Source organism: Aristolochia californica, unplaced genomic scaffold (assembly GCF_029961685.1).
Source record: "Aristolochia californica isolate CCGP_79_NKW_82.1479 unplaced genomic scaffold, dmAriCali1.0.hap1 SCAF_12, whole genome shotgun sequence".
Lineage (NCBI taxonomy): Eukaryota > Viridiplantae > Streptophyta > Magnoliopsida > Piperales > Aristolochiaceae > Aristolochia > Aristolochia californica.
In genome coordinates this window covers 3,741,392-3,764,364 of record NW_027181793.1, presented here as the reverse complement: position 1 = coordinate 3,764,364, position 22,973 = coordinate 3,741,392, and the positions used below count along the sequence as shown (strand labels likewise).

The window sequence follows — 22,973 nt, the reverse complement described above, 5'->3', positions numbered from 1 at the left end:
AAGCTCAGATAGCTCACGCCAACAAATTGCGGCACCGTCGGGCTCGATCCATCACTCCATGAACCGTCGTTGTGTTTTTGGGATGTTGATAGAAAGAAAACAACAATGGCATCGTTCACTGTCAGGTTCGACGGCGGAAGCGACAGTGATAGAAACAAAGGCGAAGGTAGACGATGGGAAAGAAATTGAATAACGGCAACAAAATCAGCAACGATAGAAAGGCAAAAGGCAATTGGCAAGGCAACTGTCGACGACGATAGAGCCGGCCATAGCAACAGACGAGATGGGCTCAACGGTGACGAGGGGAGGAAGAATTTTTTCCCCCTTGCTCTTGCTCCCTCTCCTGTGCTCTGATCCCGACTCCCCGAATCCCGCCCCACTCGTTAAATTAACGAGTCGGCTCACGAGCTTTCGAACCGAACCTTGATTCGATCAAGCTTGGCTTGTTAATTTAAACGAGCCGATCCCAGATCTCAAACTCGGCTCGAGATCCAGGTATACCGAATCGAACCGAGCAAAACTCGAGCCGCTCACGAACCGGCTCAATTCAAAGCCACCCCTACACATAATGATGGGATTTGAGGAGAAAAGAAAAACTTGAGAGAAAATTTTAATTATCAAAATTTTAAAATATTATTCATTTTATTTTCTTTTTCTTTTTACTCATGTATCCAAACAAACGAAACTATATTTCTCTTCCATTTTCTTCCTCATTTTCCATAGGCATCCAAACAAGAAAAAAAAAAAATTTTCTTTTCTTTTCTTTCTCTTTCTCTTTCTCTCTCTTTCTATTCTCTTCTCTTCTTTTCCTTTTCTTTTATCTTCTCTCCACTTTCTATGTTCCAAACACAGCCTAAAAGAAAAGAATTTGATTCCTCTTGGTATCCCTGTCAAACGCCAGTCCTTTTTTTTTTTTTTGCTGCTTTGGAAAGGGAAAAACAGTTTTTCTATTGGTCCAAATTATGATGAAGCTTCCAGTATACACTGAACATGCTATTGGGCGCACACTTAAACCAATAAACTATAAGAAATAATCTTGCTTCTGAACCTTTGGTCTTCATTAGTACGTAAAAAGAGCATAGACCAGATCCTGAACCTTGATCTTCATTAGCACCTTCACCTTCTTCAGCCATTTAACTGCTTTTAACAACAAAAATCACTTGAGAGGTCTCATGCCCTGAAAGAAACCCAAAGGTATGTGTGAGTGACTCCCACCAGAAGAATTAACCATCTAACTGCTTGAGAGGAAAACGAAGTTTCATGCATGAAAACATAAACCTTTTCACACCATTCTTCACCATCTATTCCAGACAGTCACGAACCAAATTAATTGATATGATCCCTTACATAAAGTTAGTATACAATCTATTTGTTTTACATAATGTGTAAGGATTGAGCTGAAATTTTATATAGGACTTACCTGCAATGACAAGAGACCCAAGGAGAATTTTTTTTGTAAAAGCCAACTTAAATTAAGAACGAGTATAAACCCTCAGTATTTAAATCAAAGAGGGACAACTGAAAAAAAAGACAGAATATGATAAGGGCAGTAAACAGTATATATACATAGAACAGATTAAGTTATGATATATAATGTTCCGTTTATATGTCATATATCTATCTATTAATCAAAGGGTAGATCGAATAATCAGGTAAATAAATAGAATAACAACAAAAATGATTTATAAATTTATAAAACCACAAATAGAATACACAGAGCCTAAAAGCAAATATCATTCTAATGTATAACAAAATCCTTAAAAAACATATTTGAATCATGTTTCATACATTAACTCAAATAGAAATTTACTGAATTACTCTTTAATCAGTGAATCAGATATGGAATAACCCTGTTATATCTATTTTTTTCCATTTAATAAAGAGTAAATTGGTAATCGGGCAAAATTATCCAAATACGTAATTGGGTAAAAAAATTTGTTCCGTTTTATTCCATTCAATAAATGTTAAATGAGAAATCAAATTAACCAGTCAAATTGACACCCCTAAAAAGGACAATGACAGATCTAAAGATAACTTTTCTATAACAAAAGTCTGGAATATTTGAAATCTAAGTGAAACTATAACACCAAGAATTGTTTTTGCACATGCCAGAGTCTAAATATTTTTTTTTCATATACAATAATATTATTTGATATGTCAATTAGAAACAAAAAGTGCATGAAGAGAAAAAAATCCGCAACAAGAGAAATTAAGTGGTTAGAGAAGACAAGGAGTCTGAACTTCAGATAATGAGAAAGGATAAAGAATCGACTGGATGCCCTTTTTGGTTAAAGCTTTAATTAGAAAGTCTCCTTTAGTGGTAGTTTCCTGTTTTAAGTTTGGATCTTTGTCTCCAAATTATTGTAGTTTAAATTAAGCAAGTCTTTAAGTTAGAAACAATTCCCTGTTTTGAGTTTCTTTTCTAGCAAGAAGAACTAGATTTAGAAAGCCCTAATTGGAACTTATTTCTTATTGTGGAGATCATAGGAGATGCCTATTTTGTTGATTTGAATGACTATACAAAGCCCCCATATGTAACCCATAAATCACCCTTTTCCTATTGAATAAAATTTTGATTTTTGTTCACTTTTGGATAAACTTATCCTTGGTTTTTCTCTGTTTACTATTTTCCGAACTTTCAGTTTTTGAAGTACCCATTAAACTTGAATCCAGATTATAGTTTTCTAAGTTGTTGAAATCTAGGTCACACATACTCTAGAGGAAGCATTCAACTTTGTTCTTCCTTGAATCTAAACCACCATGGTGGCACCCTTGTTTATTTTATTTTTTTTGAAATGGTGTTAAATTTTATTAAGACAAAAGCTCAAACGAGCAGATTACAAAGGGGAAAGTCTTCCCAAACAATGAGAGATTGCAGGGAGGTTCCGAATTTTGCCAATTTATCAGCCTAAGAATTGGTTGATCTAGGAATGAGATTCCAATTACAATGAATAGATGACATAATGTCAGCAATACAATCAGTGATGGGCCAGTGGCGCCAAGGGGGGGAGTTGTCTTATGAACACCAACTGATGACAGTCTTTGAGTCTCTTTCAATAATCAGCTTGCCATGGAGACGTTCCTTGAAGATTCAAAGGGCGAATAGAAGAGCACTCACTTCAGCAGTATTTGAATCAACAATACCCACCGCCCCAACATAAAATAGAATAAGGTCTCCATTGCTACCTCCTAAAACACCACTTGCTCCATCCGGCCCAGGATAGCCTATAACATTGCCATCAAAATTGAGTTTGAATCAATCACAAATGGAAGTATCCCAGATGGCCATAACCGGAGTCCTACAAGGGCCCGTCATATGAGCTATCAAACTCCATTTTTTCCAAAGGGAAACACCCGATAGAAAGGAAAACTCCTTCCTAGTATGTAACCAGCTTGAGGTAAGGCCCACAACATGTGAAACCATATTGTCCGGGGTGTTAGCTTTGGAGTTGAATCTCCGATTATTTTGCTCGAGACATAGGCACCACTGGACATGCGCACGACATGTCAAGAGAATTAACTTACCCAACCAAGGGAGGCGGATCCCCATAACCATCTCATAGGGGCCGAAGAGGTCCTGGTGTAGCCCCATTTGGAGTCCAATTTTCTGAAAAATCTTCATCCAGACTTGCTAAGAAAAATCGACAATGAAAGAGAACATGTTGAACTGTCTCATTGCATACACCACAAGGGAGACAAGTATGATCAGGGGCGGTGAAACCTCTTCTATGAAGGTTATCAGATGTGAGGATTTGTTCCCTGATGGTTGTCCACACGAAAATTTTGATTTTACTTGATGCTAAAAGCTTCCATGCCAGGTTTGCCTTGTGCTCATGCATATTGTAGTCTTGCTTTCTGATATGAGAGTAGGAGGAAGCAACAGTGAATCGGCCATTAACACTGGGCTTCCATGTCAGTTTATCAACTTCATGCTCACGGATAGTAGTGTTGTTGAGTCTGGAGAGGAGAGAAAAAAAAGCCGAGGTTTCCTCATCATATAGTCCCCGGCGAAACAGGAGACTCCACTAATGTTCCCTCCAAGAATCAACCACTGAGCAAGAGAGGTCCCTAGCCACCCTAGAGAGCCCCGGGAAGTCCTCAGAGAGGGGGCGAGTACCGCACCATTCATCCAACCAAAACAGGAGGGTCCTTCCATTGCCTGTGTAAAAAGAAGTTGCATCTCTAAATACTGGGAGAACCTTTTGAATTGATTTCCATATCGAGGATAGGAAGCAAGTGACGCCACCCTCTCTCCACCAAGCACCCAAAAATTGAAGGTAGAACCTGACCATATCTCTCCATAGGCTGTTATGCTTGACGTTGAAATTCCAAATCCATTTGAGCATAAGGGCTTTGTTCATTTCCTTCGTAGGCCAGATGCCTAATCCACCCCTATTATGGGGCATGCAAATATCCTTCCAATTCACCAAATGATATCTGAAGGCATCTTCTGTTTCTCTCCAGAGAAAGTGTCGATGGATGGCGTCAATCTTGGAGCAAACGGAGGCCGGACGGTGCATGAATAATAGCAGATAGTTTGGCATCCCTGCCAAACAAGACTTGAGGAGAGTGAGACGCCTTGCTATAGATAGAAGTTTACCCCTACAAATAGTTAGCCTCTTCTCAAATTTCTCAATAAGGGGGGACCAAAGCGACGCCGAAGGCCGAGAGTCAAAAAGTGGGAGCCCCAGATAAGTAATTGGCAAATTTCCGAAAGAGCAGCCCATGTACTCAGCCATACCCAGAAGCACAGATGAGTCAATGTGGTAGCCTAGGAGAGTGGTTTTCTTCTAGTTGATGTTTTGCCCAGATGCCAATTTAAATAATCCCAAAACAACATGTAGTTTCCTGATTTGATCCATAGTACCAACCCCAAAACAAATGGTATCATATGCAAACTGAAGGATCTGTATATCAAAGGTTGCATAGTCCATCGTGGGGAGGAGTCATCCCAAGTTCTTGGCCGAATAGCTCAAGGACGAGAGATAATCTGCCACTACATTGAAAAGGGGGAAAGGGGGTCTCCCTATCTAATTCCCCTGGATCCCTTGAAATACCAATAACTGTTCCATTGAGGAGAACAAAGTAGCTCACAGAGGAGATGCAGATTTGGATCCAGAAGCGCCATTTTTCCCCAAATCCCATCTTCCCCAGGAGGGTGTCCAGAAACTTCCACTTAACTCTGTCGAAGGATTTCTCGAAATCAAGCTTGAGGATGAATCTGGGGAGCTTTAAAACCTTAAAATGGTGAATGAGCTCGTGACATGCCATGGCCAAATCTAATATGTTCTTTTCCTTGATAAAAGCACTCTGGCCATCATGAATGGCAATAAGAAGAACCGCCCTGAGGCCATTAGCAAGGAGTCGTGCAATCACCGTATAGGCACTGGTGGTGAGACTGATCGGCCAGAAGTCAAATGGGAGTTCTGCCCCTTCTTTTTTAGGGATGAGGGCAATAAACGAAGTTTTGATGCTTCTATATCTGATGTCATGCTGATAGAATGAGTGAACCATACAGGCAATGTCGTCTCTGATGAGGGGCCAGCATCGACAATAGAATTCCCCATTGTAACCATCCAGGCCCGGGGGGGTGATCCAGAGGAAGACCCAAGGCTGCTTTTTCAATTTCCCAGCTGGAGATGGGGAGCTCAATGAGGCTGGCTGTAGCCAATGGAATTTCCTGGAAGTGAACCCTTTAGAAGAAATGGCAGACTAGCTGGCGATTGTACTATAAATCTGCCAAAAAAATCACCAGTGAGTCTGATACAGGGGTTCAATCCGAGGTAGTCTCACCATTGACGCTAAGCAAGGAGATGCGGTTGGCTCTTCTCCGTGCAATTGCGACTAGCTGGCACCCTTGTTTATAACTTCCAAGAACTGACATCCTAATTAAACATCAAACACGTGATTGCCAAACTAAGATATTTTTTTTAAACAGTGATGATTTTATTATGAAGAAAAGGAAAAGAATACATAAAGGGAGGCCTTCCCTAACAACAAGAGATTGCAAGGAGGGACCCAATTTAGCACACAAATCAGTAGCTGAATTGGCTAATCTAAGAACATGAGACCAAGTACAAGAAGTAGTAATATCAAGAAAAAACTACCAGTGACGCCACAAGGGGAAGGAGGCGGTGGAGACCTTCCAGGCAACAGCACAGTGGAGGAGAAGGTGACTGATGGTCTCAGCTTCCACGTCTAATAAGATTATCAGTAGTGAGAATCCTGTTGCGACAGGCACTCCAGAGGAAAATTTTCACCTTTGGAGCCAAGAACCTCCAAGCAAAAGCAACTTGGTGAGGGGCAGGAGATTGTGTCCAACCCATAAGATAACAATGGGCCAAAGAGACAGAGAAGCACCCGTTGTCATCAAGAAGCCAGATCAGACGGTCAGTCACCAGAGGACGAATCTTAACACTGCCAAGTCTATCAATCATATCACAAGCAGATATGGCCTCCACATCAGTAAGACCTCGTCTCAGACGGAGTTCCCAGGAACCGTTCCCCACGCATCAGAGATCGAGAGGTCACGACAAGAGGTGATCTGAAAGAGAACTGGGTGGGAAGAGGCAAGAGGACCATCGTCTGACCACCATTCCATCCAAAAGTGAAGGTTAAAGCCATCCCCAAGGAAGAACTGAATAGCATCACGAAATGTGGCAAACAGATGAAACATGGCCTTCCAGATAGGAAAGAGGTGGAATCTACTACCATCGATGATCCATTTATCACCAAGAAGCCGAAGCTTAGAGGCCACCATAGGCTTCTAGGAGGCTCCTGAGGGGGAGTTGAGTTTCAAGAACCATTTGAGGAGCAAGGCCTGACCCATTTCCTTGGTGTGTCTGATCCCAAGACCGCCCAAGGACTTTGGCATACAAACATCATCCCAACTGACAAGGTGATAACAGAGCTCGGTTCCAATGCCACGCCATAGGAAGTGTCTCTTGATCATGTCAATGCGCCGGTTGATGGAGGTGGGCATGGCAGGAAAGAGAGAAAATGGTTTGGGATACCCGTAAGGCAAGAATTGAGGAGAGTCAGTCTGCCCGCCTTAGAGAGCATCCTACCCTGCCAAGTGGACAATCGCCGCTCAAGTCGCTCAATGACCGGGGCCCATAATCCCATCCTGGGCCGACAGTCAGTAAGAGGAAGACCCAGGTAATGAGAAGGGGAAATTGCAACCAAGCAACCCAAAGTGTTTGCCATATGCTAAAGTAGGGAAGGCTCAATATAGTAGCCCTTGATGGTCGTCTTCCCCCTGTTAACCTTCTTACCAGAAGTGATCTCAAATAGACCAAGAATGGCCTTAATGTTGCGGATTTGATCAAGCGTGCCAACACCGAAATAGATAGTGTCGTGCACAAACTGGACCAATGGAATATCAAAGCAACTCTGGTCAGAAACGGCCTTGAGCCAACCAATACTACAAGCAAAGTAGAACATAGATGACAGGTACTCAGCAATAATATTGAAGAGGAATGGGGAGAGGGGGTCTACTTGACCAATGCCACGAGAACTTTGGAAGAAGTCGCAAGCCGTGCCATTCAGGAGCAGAGAGTAAGAAGTCGAGAAGATGCAATTGCGAATCCAAAATCTCCATCTGTCTCTGAAGCCCATGCACTGCACTATGTCATCTAGAAGGGACCACCTCACCCGATCAAAGACCTTCTTGAGATCGAGCCTGAGGACAAACCTCGGTAGGCCTAGTTTGACAATGTTGAATTTATGGAAAAGAGAAATACTTCATTGACTTGTTATAATCAAAGTACATGAATCTCTATTTATAATAGAGGAAGGTAGTAATGTCCAATTACATAAAACTACCTTTGTCCCAATTACACCCAAACTCTAACACTTAAAGATAAGTCCTAGCATAATTAAATAACTCAATATAGATAAAAGACAAACTTAACTCAAACTAAAACTCTTCTAGGATATAACCATTAGATAAAGATACGTTCTTGAGTCCTTCTTGATCTTCCAACTGATGTAATAAGGATGTCAGCTCATGGTAATCATTATGGGTCCTACTTCTTATGGTTTTGGGCCCATCTTGTGGGCCTTCTTTGGTCGGTTGGCCCATCTTAATACTCTTAGATATATGGGCCTTCCTTGGTCGTGTGGGCTTAAGCCCTATCTTCCAACACTCCCCCTCAAGCTGAGGGTGAGAGAACATCAAGAACTCTCAACTTGCTGCAAATGATGTATAGGATCTTTTTGTATAAAATGGCAATCCTCCAATCTTCCAACACTCCCCCTCACGCAGGTGCTCTCCTCCTTGAGACCCAGCTAACCAATTCAGGGGGGTATAACATAGATACAATAATAAGTTCCTCCGTCATGATTTCCCAACCATGATATTTTTTTACAGGGCCCATCATGGTTTCCTGACCGTGATATTTTTTGACAGGGTATTAAGTTCTTCTGTCAAGGTTTCCCAACCGTGATATTTTTTTACAGGGTATCTTCCATCATGCTTTCCCAACCATGATATTTTTTTACGGGATAAAATAAATGATGATATGAGGCCACCTCTTCTTCAATAATAATGTCCCCATAGAGACATAATAGCTGCAGCTGAATATAACACGACCATCTTCCAATACATATAACATGAACCAAAATAATAGACCTTGTAGAAGGACCCATAAAATAATCATAATCCGATATAAATATTTTTTCTTAGATGCAAAAGCTTCATCTTTTGTGCTCCCCTTTTCTTGAATATTTTGGTCACATAAACTCATCCACAACATATGGAATAAAATACCTCTTTCTTGTACTTCTTCTACTTCTACCCCCTCAAACTGGGAGGTAATGGCAGTAATCTCAGCTTGAACCAAATATCATAGATGTAGCAATAAGCCCATATAACATATATGCATAGATTAGCCCTCAAACCAGGGAGAAGTGAGATATTTTTCTGATATATCAACTCAAAAAGTGACACAAAACAATGGGGATAAATTCGGATTTTTCAATACAACAAAATACTAGCATGACCTTTGATTCTTCCAATGTGAATATTTCTTTAAATATAGGTCAGATTGACATGAAATTTTCTCCTTCTGATAGTAGACTTAAATACCTTTCATCCAAGTATAACTTAACTTCATAAAATATAATTATCAGAAGATAAATAATCTGATATATTTCGGTCTCTATCATCTGGCCGTACTAAGTACTGTTTCTCCTATTTTTCCAGAATGACCATTGACTATTCCAAGATCAATATCTCCTTATAAAAAAATCATACCGAGAATTGGTTGAATAGGTAAGAAAATAGACTTCCGTATCTTTCTTTTGATATATAATTCTCCATATAAAGTTTCTTTCTTGATAGCATAAAATACCTCGGAAGCTGAGGCTTTCTACTGTCGCTCGAACCTCTTTTTCAATCTGACCTTTGCTACTCCAAATATCGATTTCTCTTTGTAGATAACTCAAATAAAAAATTGGTTGAATAGGTAAAAAAATAGACTTACAAATATTTCTTTTCACATATATTTCTCCACAAAGTTTAGTTCTTGATAGCAAAAAATACCTTGGAATCTAAAGATTGTTGCTGCTACTCAAACCTTTTTGCAATCTGACCTTCACTCATTCAAATATCGATATCTCTCTGTAGATAACTCCGATTGGAACAAATCGTTTTTCTCTGGAAAGTAGACTCAAATATTTTTCCGTCAATATATAATTTGCAATATGAAAAACTACGTATAGAGGAAAAAAACGCAAAGAAAACTATGGGTGCAGGGACTGGAAAAAATAATAACTACGAACCTAGACTTAGGGTTTAGGGTTTAGAGAAAAAGATCACATTACCTCTGTGGGTTGACCACGTCAACTCACAGAACCTGCTTTGATACTATGTTGAATTTATGGAAAAGATAAATACTTCATTGACTTGTTGTAATCAGTGTACATGAACCTCTATTTATAATAGAGGAAGGTAGTAGTGTCCAATTACATAAAACTACCTTCGTCCCAATTACACCCAAACTCTAACACTTAAAGATAAGTCCTAGCATAATTAAATAACTCAATATAGATACAAGACAAACCTAACTCAAACTAAAACTCTTCTAGGACGTGACCATTAGATAAAGATACTTTCTTGAGTCCTTGATCTTCCAACTGATGTGATAAGGATGTCAGCTCATGGTAATCATTACGAGTCCTATTTCTTATGGGCTTGGGCCCATCTTGTGGGCCTTCTTTGGTCGTTTGGCCCATTTTATAATACTCTTAGATATGTGGGCCTTCCTTGGTCGTGTGGGTTTAAGCCCTATCTTCCAACAGACAAAGTGGTCAATAATCTCGTGAGTAGTCATAGTTGGATCAAGGATGTCCCAACCTCTAAGGAATGCACTCTGACCCCTGTGGATGATGGTGGGAAGAATAACCTTCTCGACGAGCCAGGATACGAGCAATGATTTTGTACATACTTGAGACAAGGCTGATCGACCTGAAGTTACGAGGACGTTCAACACTAGCATTTTTAGGTACCAGGGCAATAAGAGAGACACCGACACTCTTGAAGGTAATTCCACGATTATAAAAACTGCAGACCTAGAAATAATGTCCAATCTCAGGGTAGACCATCAAATTTTGTAAAATTCCCCGTTATACCCGTCAAGTCCGGGGGCCTTATCTTGAGGAAGAACTAAGACCGCATCTTCGATCTCCAAGTCCGAGAAGGGAACCTCAATGAAAGCCGCAATGGTGGGAGAAATCGAAGAGAAATGGAGCCTAGTCAGGTGGGTGCAATGGTGGAGCTCCTCTCTGTAAAGATTTGCAAAAAAACTGAGAAGAGCGCCAGTAATAGAGGACCTATTCGAGGTTACTTCATTGTCAATAGACAAGGAAGTAACCCGATTAGTCCTACGGCGGGCCAAGGCGATTGCATGAAAGAAGTTTGTGTTGGCGTCACCCTCGGCCGAGGCGATTGCATGAAAGAAGTTTGTGTTGGCGTCACCCTCGGCCAACCACTTGAAGCGGGCCTTTTGATTCCACTAGATCTGTTCAGTGTGAAGAAGACTCTGGAAAATGCATTGCATGGAGATGCGACTGGAGAATTCCGAATAAGTAAGGCCCTTTTGCTCCTCGATCGCATCAAGGGTGGCAATCTAAGACTGGAGAGAGGACTTGTGAGAGGTGGCATTGAGGCAACGCTCTAAGGACCAAGACTTGAGTTTTTTTTTGAGGCACTTCAGCTTGCACGAGAGGGACCGGCCGTCATAGTTTGGGTCTCCAAAGGCTCCCCACCAGGATGTGACGCTATCAGAAAAGAGCTTGTTTGCCAGCCAAGAGTTATCAAACCAGAATGGGGCAAGGCCCCATTTGTCAAGTTTGGTTTCGATCTGAATGGGCCAATGGTCAGAGCCAACACAGCCCAAAACCACACTGCAAGTTTTTCCCGTAGAGCTGGAGCCAATCACTAGTGGAAGGAAGAGATCAATCTAGGAAAGAATGGGAAGCCTCTGCCCATTTGACCACGTGAACGTCTTGCCAGAAAGGTTAATCTCTTCTAACTCAAAGCTGCCAATAAAATCTGCGAACATCCTCATGGAGGTGGAAATTTTGGAAGCAAGGGGGGACTTCTCATTGCAGAAACAAATGGCATTGAAATCCGCAGCAAGAAGCCATGGAATGGGCCAATCGGTTAGAAGATGGGTAAGCTCTTCCCAGAAGGAGTGACGCTCTTGGTATCGGGTGGGACCATAAACGTCAAGTAGTCCCCAAGAGAAACCAGTGCATTTGTCACAGAGCTTGATTCCCATAGAGTAGGAACCAATCAAATGATCTAACACCTGATCATGAACAAAAGCATCAAAAGGATTTTGACATTTGGATTCTCAGAGGATCACAATGGAAGGACAACTCCTTGATAGGAGACTCCGAATAGTGGCTCGCATGCGGGAGGAACCAATTCCTCTTACATTCCAAGAGATTACAATCATTTATTCCCTTTTTTGCTCACTCCTGAGGCAGCCTTGCTTCTCGAGGGGTTACCACTGTAAGTCACACTCATTCTTCTAAGCCAGTTCGGAGATACTACTCCAAGTTTCTTTATCGAACTGGTCTCGCTCAGTCTGCAAAGCCAAGTAAAATTGCCAGTTTCCATCTGTCGGCGGAGGGAAGCACCAGCGCTGATAGGTGGCCATCGGAGGCGGAGAACCAGTAGCAAGTGGAGAGGGGCATCTAGGCCAACTGGTCACAAATGAGGAGGACAGGGAACGGGAAGTGGGTCGGGGTTGATCTCGGGGGGGAGGGTGTGGAGGGGAAGCTGCTGGGTAAGGAAAAAAGGGGGGCAAGTGGGCAAAGGGGGAAGGGGGTCCTGGTATCGATGTGGTGCCATGTGGGGGGTAGAGGTGTCAGAGTGGTGGGGATTTGATGGAATAGGCTGTCAAAGGCATAGGGATAGGGGGTTGTCTGGGAGCTCAGTGGTGGTAGAGGGCAGAGGGGGTGGGCCTCTGCTGGCCAGCCAAGCAGACTGCAGGGCTGGCTGTGGATCGGGCTACGTGCCATGCCTGGGTCGCTGCTGCTGCCACCGGTGAGAGAGACAAAGTCTCCCATAAGATTTCCAAATGTGATACTGAGCCAAAGGGGAGATTGGCTGGCATCTAGCCGGAGGAAAGTCATCCTGGAGTGGACGCAACTCGGACAGATGAAGAGTTGGGCATGGTCGAATCACCTGTGTTTAGCGATGCTTCTGTCCAGCATAATTAAAGTACCGAAGTGGCTGGCAACGAGGCCAAAGATGCTTTCTTCCCAAAGCTCAGGTGGGAGGCCCGTAATCTGGACCCATTGACCGAGGCCCCATTGCTGCAGGGAAGGATTCCAATCCCGGACAGAAGTGATAGTGGCTGAAGCAGGGAGCCAGGATGCCACCCAGTGATCGCCGATTGAGCAGAATGAAACAATCCACTCACCCGGGCACAGATAAGATGCCAGAGGGGAGTAGTCCAGACACAGGTGGCAAGTGAACCAATCCGAAAAGCATTGGCCCTCTGTCGGAGGAAAAGTTTCAGTTAAAGATTCCAAGGCAATCACAAAATTATCCAAAAATATTGGATATTCAGAAAGCATAATGGTCGAAGAACTTGACCCTAGAGAATTAACTTGGCCAACGGAATGGGTAGTCCAACCAATGGCACCAAGACACTTACCTCTATCTCGAAAAACAATAAAGGAGAGAGAAGGAAAACTGGTCATCACCAACGCCAGAAACAGCTTTTCCCTCGAACCAGCTACACCCTCTACCAGTAGAGCTTCTACTAGTACCAATTTCAAAGGAATAGTAAACCCCCAGCCAAATGCCTATGTTCCTCTTCACATAGACGAAGGAACATAACCAATTCACAAAATAGTTACTCCTGTCCAAAATAGTGACTAACAAAAAATAGTCACTTATTCTCAACAAACGTTAGAATCTTGGACCAAGACTTTAACAAAAATAGAAGTTGCAGTACAAAATATGCAAACAAAAATAAACTTCATATACAATTCATTCAAACATGAAGAAGTTTTAAAATGCCAAAATATTCTAGAAACAATTCTAGAAAAGGTACATGAAGGAAAGAGTCCTGTCTTCTCTACCGAATTAACAGAACTCAAACGAAGTTTAGAAAACCTAAACAAAGATAAAATGCAAGATATCTTAAATGAAATCTTAGATATAAAAGAACATTTAAGTTCTAAAACTACAAATTCAAGGTATAAAAATCCTTTTACTCCTTAGACTTTAGAAAATGAATGAGTTTTTATACCTAACAGGGTTAGAAACTCCCTTACCTTTAGGTCTCCCTGACATAATAGGATGGCTTAAAAAACTAGTGTGCATTGCACCAAGAAACAAAGCTTATGAACCATCGAGTTACAGAATGGCTTTAAGCATAACATTCACTTCAGAAGATGAAGTTGAATATGCCAAATATAATACTTTCGAAAAACAACCAATTTATTATGTTCAAGAGGAAAAACCATCCTCTAGTAAAAGAATGGAAAACAACGAGAAAGCGATCTAGAGCCATGGGACTCTAAAGACAATGTTGCTACATAAATTGCCAACAAAGGACATTATTCTGCAAAAGATAAACTTGAATATGATATTGACAAAAGATTTAAAATGCTTCAAGAAAACAACGAAGCAAAATCTTCTAGAGAAAGAGAATCTGTAGTTGAGGATAATATCAAAAACCGATATTCTCATAACAAAGTCTCACTAGGAGGACAAAGGTATTCAACAAAATATTTTTTTGTTGACCCAAACTATGCTGATAAAGGATATCATCTGATAGATAACATTAACTCTTTTGGATTTTATCTCAATCTAGATTGCTCGAAAGATGGAGAAAAAATCCTTCAAGATTGAGAAAGAAATATGAGCAATGCTGCTAATATGCATGAATCATGGGATAAGGATTCTGCTTACAATTTCTTTACCCATGCATTACAAGGCAATGTTGCCCATTGGTGGGATAATCTTCCCGAAAACCAAAAGGCAAAACCAGAAGGAAACACTTCAATTGCTGCAATATTGAAAACGATTGTAGCAAAAATTTCAAAAGAATTTCTAGGCATACATTTTTCCCAAGAAGCAGTGAATGAAAGTCTCAAATCTAGAACAAGACTAAAGACAATACAGAAACTAAACAAATTACAAATTTGTAACATTTGTTTCTATGAAAAATACTATTGTGAGTTTGCAAGTTATTTTTACAAACTCAAAACAGAAGATCAGAAACCTTATCAGACTATCTTCTATTCAAAATTGCCAGAACCATTTGCTACACACTGTGAAAAAAAATATGTAGCAAAATATTGGCAAAACAACCCAGAATTTCCAGAAAATTCAATGGAAATATTCCTTAGAACAGACACTCCTTGGAAGAAAACATAGATTTGTGCAAGATAAGCTTGCCAATCTATGCAAAATGCAACGACTTCAAAAGAAAAGTAGTTGTGCAAACAAACAAACCCTTTGCTCCTACAACCTTATTTTGTTGTTCACAACAAAAATAAGGTTGTAGGAGCCTATGGTTGTAAAAACCATTCTTCCAAACAAAGAAAACATAATAAAAGGTAAAAAAGAAGTATAAAATACAAAGAAGTTTCCAGAAAAAATATTCTCCAAAAAAGAGATATTTCAGAAAGAAAACTTTTCAAAAAACAAATCCTTATTGCCCAAAAGGAAAACCTCCAAGCAGATGCAAATGTTGGATTTGTCAAAAAGAAGGACATTTTGCTAGAGATTGTCCCAATGAAAAACAAAAACGGCAATACAATAGCAACAATGGTTTTTTCAATTCTCTTTTGTTGTTGAAGATATTAAAGGAGAAAAGAATTATTTACCTGATACTTTGACTCGAGAATTTTCTTGTGTTATAGATAGAAAAGATGGCAACTAATCCACTTAGCGATTGCCTACATGATTTAGTGGCGGCAATTACTACACTGACGGTATTGCTCTCCACCCTACAATCCTTATTCGACAATCTCCTATTTCTTTTGAAAGAGGAGATATTGATGGGAACTATGCCCGATATGGATCTAATGATAAAGAAATAGCTCTCAAAGCTAAGCAATTAACTCAAGAACTACAAGAACTACATATACGGCGTGAATCGCCCCGCAAGACAGAGGAATTAGGGACTTTTTCCTACCAATCTAGAGCTGGAAAGGAAGCGGTTAAAATAAAATCCTCCTCAAGAGGAAATGGAAGTGCTTGCGAAGGAGAAATCTTTCAAAGCACGTTTGGTAACCCCATCTGAGTTCACTCGGTTGAAACGCCTGAGTAAACCAAAACATAGTGAGCAAAGTGAGTTTGATTTTCGTTGGAAAATAAGGCCGCTTAAACTCACTTATATCATCTCCGAAGAATTGTCACTCAGGCCTAAAACACCTGTTTGTGCTAGTTCTTAAAGAGACTATAAATCATCAATCTCAATTCCAACTTTGGAATGAAAAAATCGGTGTAGGGATTCACACTCCCTTTATGACTACTGATTCCAATGGACTCTGGAATAGGACAATCATAAACCCAAAAACTGATCCAAAGTATATTCAGATGTTATTCGATTATGGATTCATTGGTCAAGTTCTCCTTCAAGTGAACGATTGGACACAATTGGAGTTACTACCCAACGAAATTACCGAAGCTTGCAAGGCATTTAGCTCAATGGTGAAGTGTAAGTCGATCCGACTAAAATTCGTTTTGACAATTGCTGAAGTAACTGGGCCAGAAAAGTTTTTACCGAGCATTCTGGTAATTACTATTGAGATCCTTGAAAAAGATTGTGAACTACCCCAATTCTACCCGAAAATCAAGCCAAAGATGAAGGATTGCCCTGAATCAAAATGGTGTTATCGTCGAGCTATTGGATTAGGATCATTGTTCAAAAAGCTTTCGTCTACAAGGCATCCGTCCCATTGACAATCGTGTCTAAAAGTTTCAATGAGACTCCTATTTACAAAGCCCTTGAAGAAGTCAAAAGGAAAATTCGACTGGGAAAATTTTCGGGCACTAAAAGCACAAAGGAGAAATTTTGCGAGATTGCTCAAGAAGCATTTGGTGAAAAAGACTCCTACAAATTTTGCAAGAAGATATTTGCCGAAGACCTTTTGCAATAAAGATACCAGCAACACGTCAGCTAACGACGTTGATTGCCGTCAAAAAACTTACATCAGCATGACGACAAAAAAGAAGATGCTTCTACATCAGCAAAAATGATGTCACGGCATGAAAAGACCAAAATACCCTTACTTTCGATGCCGCCGACAAATAATGCAAGGGTAAAAATAGAAATAAATAAAAAGTTGAAAATATCCATCCACTTTTTCTCAGGACCATTGCTTCAAGGGGAAAACGCGGAAAAATTCTGAGGTGAAAAATTATAAAATCGACCTTCTGCCATAGAACAAATCATTGAAAAGCGAAGGGAGAAATCGGAGCAAAGAAGAAGGCGATTTCCGGCTTAGAAGATTTCAGCGAAGGCGATTTCCGGCGACTGCACAGTATGTGCCATTTCAGCCATTTAAGCCATTATGGCCAAGTAAAAACAGGGAATCGATCGGTGACCAGTCCGTAGCCTGGGGTGTACTATAGTGTGTAATGTAGAATGTATTTTTCCAATATCTATAGAATTTGTATTATTTTTCAGTATATGTGAACAGTGTTTGAATAGTAATCATGAATAGTAATTTGTGCACAGTAATTTTTTATTTGTGAACAGTAATTTTTGATTTGTGAATAGTAATATTGAATAGAGTTTTTATTGAATAGTGTTTAAATAGTATCGTTCAATGTGTTAAAAATGATAGTGTAGAATATGCCAAACAACGAATTTGTTAGCAACCAAAAATGTTCGGTTACGCTCCGAGGTAGGAAACGAAACGGAGTTGTGCTCTACCTTGCTAAAGCAGCTAAGGAGTTGAATCAGTTAACATGTACGGTTTGTGGACCTCTGAAAACCGCGAGGTTGCTACAGCAATTTTTCCAACTTAGTGGTAAGCCGGCAAAATTAGGGTCAAAACCCAAACATATTAGGTAGTAGCAGATGACATGTTGGGCATATTTAAGTTAAAATGTATGTCGATTAAAATGTATTTAGGGAAGAAGACCCTAAAAAGCATCAGCTTGTTGTCTACAGAATGTTGAATATCAAAGAAGCAAAAAGAGTTGAAGTAGTTTGAAGACTTGATGAAAAATCTGATATCAAAAGGTTTGCATACACACCCTTTTCTCAACATATAATCTATACAAGTTTCTTTCTTGTTTTTTTAGAAACTGAAATTCATTAATGCAGCTAGGGGTAGTACTGAGGCCCGGGCTTAGCTCACTTGGTTTTGACAAACTTGAGCCGAGCTGAAGTTCCAAGTCTAGCTCGTTAGCTAAAACAAGCCTAGCTCAAACATGAATGAGTTTGTCTTGCAAGCCAGCTCTCACACTAAGAGTAAAGTTCCAAAAAGATTTCTCCAATTCAAATGTGATCCCTGCTTGTAACTCTCTCTCTCTTATCTACAATAAATATTGTGTATGGGAAGGTGCCAGCTGTCAAAACAATAATTTAAGTAGCAGGTAAGACTCTTTTTATGAGGTTTTAGGTAGATATATTCACTCAACAGAAGTCAGGTATGCATTCTCCCTCCACTTTCTCCTCCTGACTTCTTCTCTCTTGTCTTTCTTCATCCCATATTCTTCTGCTCCTCTTCTTCCACACGTCTTCTTCTCTTATTCCTCTTCTTTTCTTCTTCTTTTTTCATTTCTCATTCTGTAAATAGGGGTGCTGCTGGCAGCCCTTCCGGTACAGAAAAAGGGGAGGGTCACACACCACCCACACCCCACCTCCTCCTCCTCCTCCTCCTTCTCTCAGCTGAAATCATTTCAACAGAGAGGAGAGGGGGAGGGGAGTGCAATCCTCCTCATTTTTGGCACAGGGACGGTGGCACTGCCCCTTCCATCTTGCAATCAAGCCAAGCTTGAACCATGGGGAACACAAACCACCATGTTTCAACCTGCACTCAGCTCATTGCCTCCCCTAAATGCAGCAGTACTATCTATACAGGGCTATTTCTGCCTATATAACCATTTTCTATTTTTTCCTTTCTATCATTGTTGACTTTGCAAAATTGAAATAGCTCTGCATGATTGATATCTTCTATTAATAGACATCTTGTCTCTACTGGCCAAGTAAATGGTCTTTGCTCTCATGATGCAGCAACCCAGTTGTTCTCCTTATCAACAATTTCACCAATGTCATGCAATCTAATTATTATTTACAGACAAATTTATGTCATCAATTAGCTTCCAGTAAGTTCTCTTTTCATGATTACTTGGTGGTACACCAATACTCTCTGACATACAAAGAAAACATATCAAGCAATGAGTTGGTATCAGGCTACAATAGTTGTCTATAACTTAATATTTTTTTTTAAATGGTCTATAACTTAATATAGATACACTATAACAATCCAAGCTCAGTTTAAAAATGTAGGAAAAAGGAAGCCATGACAAATTTAATAATTAAATGATAATTATCAAAGTTCATTAGGAAAACATCTAATATCTACCTTGGACACCCTCAGCTCATTTACTTTCATTCTAAGAGAATCATCAGATAATATCAAACGTGAAAGTGCACCTGTGCTTAACCTGCAGAACCGTGTGAAGCTTTAGAAAAAGGATCAGTTTCAGCTTCCAGCTTTAATCAGTTTATTTGGAAAAGAATGCAATAAAGCTTTAGATGACAGAAAATCTACCCCAACATCTTTGCTGCTTCTGACACTGAGCCATTAACTGCAACCATAAGATCAAGTAAAGCTTGCATTCCCTACACAAAAAAGGTATGAAAATGTAAATATTCCACCTTTATCAGCTTAAAGAATTAAACAACTACCATTTATAGTAACTCCACAAGATACGTATACCAAGGTAAATTTTGGATTTTTGGGTCCAATTTGTGGACCAACATCTGGCTCTCTAATTGTTGACTTTGGTGGAAGAATCTGAAGGAGCTCCAAGGGAGGGGTATAACTTTCGAGGTCTAGCTTGTTCCTGACTAGTTCAATAGAAGAACATGAACCTTTGAGAAAAAGAAACCGTTTGCCCATGGACTCAAAGATGATCAAGATGCCATCAGCAATAAGTAAAAATAAGTCAAATTGATCTTGCATAATCCGACATGTTTGTTTGAACTCACATGCACCGCAAATCTTACAATTGCCTTTAAAAGTAATGTACATTTTTTACTAGATCATCAGAATGGCAAAAGGAAAAAGGAAAGCATAGATCACATTCCCTCTTTCACTATGCATCCAATATTCTGCATAATCTGATAGGAAAGAAGAAAATCGCAAGGCAATTCAGGGGTTTTATTTGCATAAAACAGAGAGAAGGAGCAATAGCAAAATGTAACCTTTAAGGGCCAGCATAGTGCGTAAACGTGCTAAAGCCGATGCGCGGTTCTTGTGTTGTGACCGGTCCTCGGTAGCCTGCAAAATGAATTGATTCTATTTTCCAGATATCACAATGCAACACATGAGGTCCATTATTTAAAAGCACTAAGAGCCGCAAAAGCTTGAGGCTGTGGAGGTCCCCACAGATTGGAGCCGCGTGTCTTCAGAGCTCTCCATCCGCGCCATTCTAAGATCAGTTACCGTCATTCGTTTGCCATATCTCATCCATCATGACAAGTGCACCTGCCTACCAGCATGTCCACGGCCTCATAGTGAAGAGGCAGTGAGCTGTAAAGGTAACAGGATGAATGAACCCAGAGTAGATGTTGATTAATACACACCCACTACGAAGGATCCTCTATTCCGATGGGTGTTGGTGGATTTTGGTAACTTGAAGGAAATATGTCGTTCTAGTTGTTACATAAGCAAAGTCATTGAGTAAGGAGGTACATAAACTTCATCTATGCAAATTGCAGCCTGGGAAAGACGAGAGTGAGGAAAAGAACAAACCTGGGCAATTACTCCGGTAGGAATGTGCTTGAGGCGGACGGCGCTCTCTCGCTTGTTGCGGTGTTGTCCACCGGGCCCCGACACCTTAAAAGTATCCATTTCGCACTGACCCATCAGTTGCTCGTCGGATTGCCTCAAAAATTCTTTGCTTCCGCCTGTGTCATTGCTGCTGCTACCGCTTGAGAAGGCGGCCTTGAGTGGGAGTCGGGTCCGAAAAAGAACTGATCGTTTTGCGGCAGTGGAAGCAAACAATTTGGAAGGAACCAAAGAAGCCGATCTCAAAACAGTTGTCTGAGCCATAAAGCGGAAACCAACGACGAGTCTGCTGCAAGCTTTGAAGTACTCGCGCGCTCAAGCCACCACGCCCAATCTCTAAAATGTAAACAGACTCAGAGACGGACGAGCGATTCACCGAACGGCACGGCGCTTCATAGACCTCAGACCCGGGTACAGATGATTAACGTTAAGGGGTTGGACAGTGAAGTAACGGAGTGAGAAGTGAATTAGATTATGGGGGTTAGTCAACCTGAATCAGGACATGAACCTCAACAACATTATTCAATTCATGCCCTAAGGTCGTTAGTGGAGCGCCGGAGTTTAAGTCATGTACATGATTAACATGACTCACGAGATCATATCCAAAGCATAAATGAGGGAAAGAGTTTTCCGCCCAATTTTGAGAATCATGTATATGAAACGAGCGTGCCCCTCTCCGTGAGTCTGCTCATTTCCATTTCTTGCACCCCTTCTCTCCCTGAGCTCTCTACTCCCTCTCTCGTCTCCACCGTCCCTCTCTACGGCCTCTCCCTCTCGACCTCCGTTGTGGAGTATGGGAGACCGAGAGGCTCTGCAACGGAGGTCGAGAAGGAGAGGAGAGGGAGGGAGGCCTTCTTCCCTAGGCGACGGCTTCTCTTCTTTCTCGGCGTCCCTCTCTCCTCCACCCCTCGCGTCGGCCATCTGTTAGGCTCTCTAGCCATGGATCGAGTCACCCGGCGATCTCCTCTAGCTTCCAGATTGAATGACGAAGAAGGGAAGGATTTGGAGTTCTTGGAACGCCCAATGATGAAGGGACATGAGCCTTTGAAAGAGCTCCAACCTTAGGCCTCTTTAGAGAGAGAACCTGATCTCATTTAGATTAATGATCAATGTTTGCCTTCATTCCATCACTTGATGCCCTAAATAGGTCAAGGAAAACATCAAAGGTTCTATAATTACAATTAGACCCTTATAGAACTTCAAATTACAATTAAACCCCTAAGGTACTGAAATACAAGTTTACTCCATCTCTTCTCTTCTCTGGTTAGCCACTCTTGATGCTATGGAGTCCATAACATCACCCTCCTCCTGAAGAAAGAGCTTGTCCTCAAGCTCGAAAGTGGGGAATAGAGTCTAGAAGGACTCGAGTGTCTCCCAAGAGGCTTCTATCAATTCCTTGTCGGTCCACCAAACCAGCACTTCCCAAGCGTTGTTCACTAGCTTGGCTTGAAGGATCTGAGCGGGCGTGGGCATGGATCTGCCATCTTTGAGAGGAGGCAGAGGGGTATGCAACAGTGGTGAGTCTCTCCCTTGAACAGCTTGAGAAGGGAGACGTGGAAGACGTCATGGAGCTTAGCGTCTGGTGGTAGTTTCAAATGATACGCCAGAGTGCCAATACGTTGCATGACCTGGAATGGCCCATAAAATTTTGGAGAAAGCTTATGGCGTTTGATGGCTGCAAGAGATAGTTGGCGGTATGGTTGAAGTTTGAGCCAAACAAATTCTCCAGGTGCAAAGGAAAGGGGACAATGTCCTTTGTCATAAGTATGCTTCATAGTTGCTTGTGAAGTTGTAACTGAAGGCGGACTTGCGCAAGCATTGCATCTCTGTCGGCTAATGTTTGGTCCAATGCCGCTACCCGAGATGACCCCGGTTCATAAGAAAGTAGGCGCAGAGGTTCGCGTCCATAAACAACTCGAAAAGGGGTAGTACCCAGTGCGGTGTGGTATGAGGTATTATAACAATACTCCGCACATGCTAACCAACGAACCCACTGTCGGGGCGTGTCCCCCACAAAGCACCACAAATTCGCCAATGTGCGGTTAACCACTTCTGTATGGCCGTCTGTTTGAGGGTGGTATGCTGAAGAAAAAGCTAACTTAGAGCCATGTAGCTTAAATAGTTCCCCCCAGAATTTACTGGTGAAGATAGCATCACGGTCGCTGGTGATGGTCTCTGGAAGGCCATGGAGACGGACAATATTATCCATGAAGAGCTGAGCGACTTGTGTTGCTGTATACGGATGGCTGAGGGCCATAAAGTGGGCATATTTCGAGAACCGGTCTACCAAATGTTAGGCACCTAGCCAATACTACCCAAAAGACCGGCCTGTTAGGAGCGGAAGACATAGGTACTCAACCCAGGACCATAACTGCCTAGCCCATACTAGGGTCGTGTTATGGGCCAGCCCATACCAGTCCATAACACCACACCCCCCATCGCGAGCCAACGACCACGGCGGCACACCG

At 41.4% G+C, this 22,973-nt stretch overlaps 1 protein-coding gene across 2 annotated transcripts; it reads right to left on the bottom strand.

Moving 5' to 3' along the window:
• Positions 1-873: 873 nt before the first annotated feature.
• Positions 874-20,803, bottom strand: LOC137946505 (uncharacterized). Of its 2 annotated transcripts, none has more exons than XM_068792832.1 (6): positions 20,470-20,803; positions 19,920-20,013; positions 19,432-19,562; positions 19,264-19,334; positions 19,075-19,156; positions 874-1,177 (listed from the first exon to the last, which is right to left on the bottom strand). In XM_068792832.1, the coding sequence occupies exons 1-6, from the start codon at positions 20,767-20,769 to the stop codon at positions 1,157-1,159; spliced, it is 699 nt and encodes a 232-aa protein (XP_068648933.1). In that variant the 5' UTR covers positions 20,770-20,803; the 3' UTR covers positions 874-1,156. The 2 variants fall into 2 exon arrangements, with proteins under 2 accessions (XP_068648933.1, XP_068648934.1); XM_068792833.1 differs by having other exon boundaries at positions 19,920-19,995.
• Positions 20,804-22,973: the final 2,170 nt, after the last annotated feature.

Bases quoted from the DNA above. Each gene is read 5' to 3' on its own strand.
- LOC137946505 (XM_068792832.1), bottom strand. From the start codon at position 20,769: ATGGCTCAGACAACTGTTTTGAGATCGGCTTCTTTGGTTCCTTCCAAA. The intron at 19,563-19,919 runs GTTACATTTTGC...CTATTGAACTAG, and splicing joins CACTATGCTGGCCCTTAAAG to TCAGGAACAAGCTAGACCTC. The intron at 19,335-19,431 runs GTATACGTATCT...TTTTTTGTGTAG, and splicing joins AAAATCCAAAATTTACCTTG to GGAATGCAAGCTTTACTTGA.